Source organism: Octopus sinensis, linkage group LG3, assembly GCF_006345805.1.
Source record: "Octopus sinensis linkage group LG3, ASM634580v1, whole genome shotgun sequence".
NCBI lineage: Eukaryota > Metazoa > Mollusca > Cephalopoda > Octopoda > Octopodidae > Octopus > Octopus sinensis.
The window spans coordinates 170,344,783-170,349,782 of record NC_042999.1 but is presented as its reverse complement, the minus strand read 5'-3'; the positions used below and the strand labels follow the sequence as shown (position 1 = coordinate 170,349,782).

Genomic DNA, 5,000 nt, shown 5'->3' with positions numbered 1-5,000 from the left:
ATGGAACCAATGGTAGCCTTAATACACAAATAAAGAAATTCTATCAATGAATGTGGTGTCGAGCACTCATTCTCATCGTTCGACGCTTACGTATATATATATATATATATATATATATATACAAATTCATATAAACAGATGTGTATGTAGTCGTGCATGAATGTTAAGCATTAATGTGCTAATGTGTACGAGTATCTTAAATTATTTCAGTTTATTTAACAACTTTTTTTGTCTTATAAAACAATCAATAACAGTTTCTGTTCCCTTTATTCATTAAGTATTTTTATAAATATATGTATAGTTTCAGATTGAACATATATATCAACTAAATACTGACCAAAATAATTCATGAAACTGGTTCTTGTACTTTCAATCGAAGGATAGAATCGTCGTCGTCGTCATCTATATTTATTCTAAGAGTAAAAATTGCAACATTGCTAGAAGACTTCTCAAAATTTATGGTGGGGTTGCTTGTCTTTCGTTCCCTTTTTTCGTTCTGGAAAACCAAATTAGCATTTATAAGCTGAAGTTCTGCATTAGACTTCATCAGATCTTGTTTAGTTTCTTCCAAGAGCACATTATAACGAATCAGCTCACTTATCTTCGTTTCTAGACATGATTTATTCCTCAATAAGATTATATTTTGGCCCTCTTGTTCGTAATTATGTTGAATAGAATCAAGTAATTTGTCTTGGAGCATTGCGTTATATTCTGTTAAGTATTTAATTCTCTCGGAGAGATCAATACATCGTCTAGCTATATCAAGAACTTGTGGTTCCAAAACTCTAATCCGTTTTATCATTTTATCCTTCTCGAATCTCGAAAATTCTATAGTTTGATTTAGATTTTCCAACTTTTGCCTTAAATCTACGACAGTCTGATTGGATTCGTTAATTTCTTGCGTTAGTTCTTTATTAAATTCATTGGACAGCTTTACTTTCTCTCCAATATTGTCATTGTATTCCTTTAGATACTTATTAAGGTCAATTAAATCGGCATTTGTTTGCTTCATTGTTTTGAGTTCTCTTTCAAGAATCTCACAGCGAGACATGTAAGTCTTTAAATGCCTAATTTCTTCTCTTAATTCATTATTCTCTTTCTTTAAAGCATTTAATTGTTTTCCTTGTTCTCGCAGAAGACGTTCATTTAGGGGCGATGTGTGTTGTAAATGCTTCAGTTCGTCTTGGAGCTCAGTCATTTTCTGTTGAAAATTGTTTCTTTGCAATTCTAAAGAATCGTTATATTCATTTGCTTGTTTGAGATCTCTGGTTAGAAATTCACAGCTTTCCAACAGAGATTTATTCTCGCTTATTAATTGTTTCTGTTGTTTAGCAAAGCTGCTGTTTTTTGTATTTTGCTCTAGTGATTCTTCAGAAAGATTTTTGTTATGTTCTTCTAACTGCCGAATTTGCTGCTTGAATTCTTTGGTTTTCGATTCTAACACTTCATAGCTTTCCTTTGATGCCTTTTGATATTTTTCAAGTTCCAGGTTTCGATGAATCAAGCTTTTGATAGTATTTTCAAACTCGTGCTCTTTCTTCTGCAGTTTTGTGTTATTTCGTTCTAAGACAGCACTACTCTGGATTATTTGGTTATTACTATGTTCTAGAGCTTCGTTGCAACGTTTGAGTTCTGTTAAACCTTTAGTAAGTCCTTCATTACACTGTTTTAAATTATTTACATTTTCTTCTAGGTCACAGTTCTGATGAGTTAATTTCTGGTTAGACTGACCCAAGTTCTTGTTTAACTCATTAATACGTTTATTTTCCTGTTCTAACCCTTCTACTTCTTGGTTGAGTCCCTTAATTTTGCTTAGATAGTTTTCACAGTTAGCTTCTAGATTCTTATTGAACTGTAACAGATTGTCTTTTTCTGTCTGTAGCTCAGCTTTACTCTGTTCTAAAAAATTGTTGGTTTCATCCATGTTTTTGTTCACCTCCGATAACTCATCAATTATGGATTTTACAAATGTAAGATGTTCGTCTATAGAATCATAGTAGCTCTTTTCTGTCTGAGAGCTATTATCGACAGCGTTTTTACGTTTCATACTAGCCATAATATTCGAGTTTATTCGAAGCCTAACAGGAATCTTCTGTTTCGTAGTCACAGTAAATTTACGATTCTTCCAAGAAACACTTCTCAACTTTACGTTAGTTCTAGACAAGCAGTCCCCACAGCCAATTCTTTTGGTCTCATTTTTGTTATTATTGCTTATATGATTCCATTGCCGAAGACGGCTTAAGTCATAGGCTTCACCCGTAAAGTTAGCTTCGAAAAAGGATTTGAACCATCGAGCAAAATAATAGTTCTCTAAGAAACTTTCAGATTCCAATTTTTCCATCGGAATTTCTTTGTTTATACCAATAGAATTCAAAGCTGTCTGAAAATGTTTAAAATGTTGACGTCGATCTGACATCCCTGGATTGTTGTATTTGATTTTGTGCAGCCCGATAGATCCCGGGAAAAGAATTTCCATACCTAGACAGAAATCTACTCCAGTACCTAATTCTTTTATAGTTCGAATTTGCGGAGAAATTTTATCTCGATACCAGGCAATAAGCTTATTTTGGCTGATATTTTTAACCGTGCAAAAGTTTGAAACAACAGTTCTCGGTTCATTTTTGGCGTACATCACTTTTTAGACAGATCTCAATGTAGCCGCAAGGACTACGGATGTCGTCAATTTTATTTTTAAAACTATTGTCAAGTTTCTTTGCGATTTCTACACCATTACCAATACAGCCTTTCGAAATTATAAGTAAAATACTTATTCAGTATTTGCTTCGAGATGAATTTTAATCACTTTGTAAAAACTTGCGTATACTTACATACATATATATATTTTACATACACACATATATATATGCCCGCGCGCGTATGTTTGCGTATAAATGTGTGTGTGTGTGTATGCGCGCGTTTACACGAATGTGTATGTATATGTACGTGTGTATGTGTGTGAGTGTGTGCGTGTTATGACGTCGAATTTCCTAATTCACTCAAAGCGCCAAGAACGTAAGACAACCAAATGACGTCATAGTTTGCCCCCCACCATTCATCTCCATTTCACAAGTACAATATTCCTTTTCATTCGTCTATTAAACATTATAACAGTTATTTTTGCGCATTTTGTATTTGAATCTCTTCAATCAAATTATTTTGTTATATTGTTTTATCATATTCGATATGCAGTTCCAATTCGATGCTGTTTCATTTGATGTCTTCGTGTCTTTCCTATAATTCTTTATGATCTTTCAAGATGCTACATTATCCAGTGTAGTGTTGTTTTAGAACGAAATAGCAGAAAGGAAGAAGAAAAAAAAACGCAAGAGGAAGTTCAAATCCCGTCCAGGCCAACTTTGTCCTCCATCTCTTCGGCGTCAATAGAATAAAGTGCTGGCCAATATTGGAGTTGATTTAATCGACTAACCTCGTTCCACCAAATTTTAGGCTTTGTACGAATTATAAGAATAGTTAGAGCGTCGAAAGAAATACTTTGCGGTATTTCTTTCGGCTCTTTCTTTTTGACTAATCGCTTTCCTTCGAAGTTACTGGTCTCACACCTAAAGTAGAAGCTAAGGAGATGAACTGGAAGAATCGTCAGAGCATCGGAAAATATGCTTTGTGGTATTTGTTCCCACTCTGTATATCCTACGTTCAGATCTTGCTCAGGTCAGCTTTGCTTTCCATCCTGTCGAGGTCAATAAACTGTCGGTAAAGAATTGGAGTCGATGGTGATGGCTAAGCCCAGCCCCTCAAAGCTATTTGGCCACGTGACTGAATCAGAAGCAAGCTTATTGTACTTTATAAATTTATTTTTATTTTTATTTTGGATTATTTCGCTGGCAGAAAACTTTGGATCAGTTCAATTGTTCGCTTCATTTACCTTCGGGCGGAAAATAAAGCTGGTCCTTGGACTTATAATGCATTTACATTTTGTAAACATTCATTGAGTAGTCATTCAAGATGGCGCCGCCTTCTGGGCAAGCAATGAGAGGAACTAGCCACAACTGACGCAGCACTCATCTTGTTTCTACGGAAAACGTTTGAGAAATAAACGTATTTAAAAAAATAAAAAATCAGACATTAGAACTTTGGCACACATCGCTGTTGTTTACCTTTAAAAGATTTTAGCATTTTATTAGTGTTGGTTTTTATATATGATGCAGTTAATACTACGTCATTTCATTAAGCATATTTTTATTCCGTTTCGCTCACTGAAGAGGTCATTGATTTTTATATACGATGAAATTACAGTGCTATATCATTTTTAAGGCATTGGACAGCTGTATCTGTAGCCGGTCTCCAGGTCACTGATGTACAGCATTGTCTTTCAGTGGAATTGTGTTTGTATGATACACAAATTTGCTATGCTGTGAGGTATATTTTGTTTCTTGCGTTATTTTAGTGCAGTGGTTCTTAGCCTGGGTGACAGCGTTCCCTTGAGAGCATTGTGAGCTTACAAAGAGTGGGGAAATGTCATGGCAGAGCTATGTTGACTCTGATGGGGTAAGGGTCGTGATTTTATTTCAATAAATAAAATAGTTAAACTAGGTACAATATATTAAATGTATTTTCAAAATCATAAAAATCTTTGTCAAGATAGAAACTAGTCGCTCTTCGTGTTATTAGTGAACTGAAAATATGACCGATAATGAGCCGTAGTGTAATACGAGGGGCATTCCAGAAGTTTTTAGACTTTTTTTTATATATCATTACTAAACATGTAATAAAGTAATCTGCCAACTTTTGTTGTTCCAGATTGAAAAACAGCAGTAACAGTACTTTGAACACACCCTACTAAACATTACTTGATTAGTATGCAGAATGCAGTCGAGGCGTGAGGACAATTTGGAAACTATGCAATAAAGTTTCCTGTTGAACTCGGCAAAAACACTACAAAAACTTATGAACTGCTCCAGACTGCTTACGGATTAACTTGTATGAGCTGAGCGTGTTTTTCGCTAGCTCAAGTGAATCATTATGACTTCCACCGGGAAGTT

General features: G+C 34.7%; 1 protein-coding gene and 1 long non-coding RNA gene across 4 annotated transcripts in view; one reads left to right on the top strand and one right to left on the bottom strand.

Annotated features, from left to right (window-relative positions):
• The window catches only part of LOC118762675 (interaptin-like), a 38,561-nt gene extending 35,729 nt beyond the window's left edge, over window positions 1–2,832 (bottom strand). For all 3 annotated transcript variants that reach the window (XM_036501634.1, XM_036501632.1, XM_036501633.1), the window contains exon 1: window positions 338–2,832. In XM_036501634.1, the coding sequence (XP_036357527.1) occupies window positions 347–2,632 (2,286 nt within the window). In that variant the 5' untranslated portion in view covers window positions 2,633–2,832 and the 3' untranslated portion in view covers window positions 338–346. The remainder of the gene's footprint in view (window positions 1–337) is intronic.
• A 693-nt stretch (window positions 2,833–3,525) lies between these two features.
• LOC118762676 overlaps window positions 3,526–5,000 on the top strand; it is a 1,660-nt gene continuing 185 nt past the window's right edge. Inside the window, exons 1-3 of the long non-coding RNA XR_004998442.1 lie at window positions 3,526–3,669; window positions 4,406–4,506; window positions 4,759–5,000. The exon at window positions 4,759–5,000 is cut by the window's right edge and continues 185 nt beyond it. This is a non-coding gene — a long non-coding RNA (uncharacterized LOC118762676). The remainder of the gene's footprint in view (window positions 3,670–4,405; window positions 4,507–4,758) is intronic.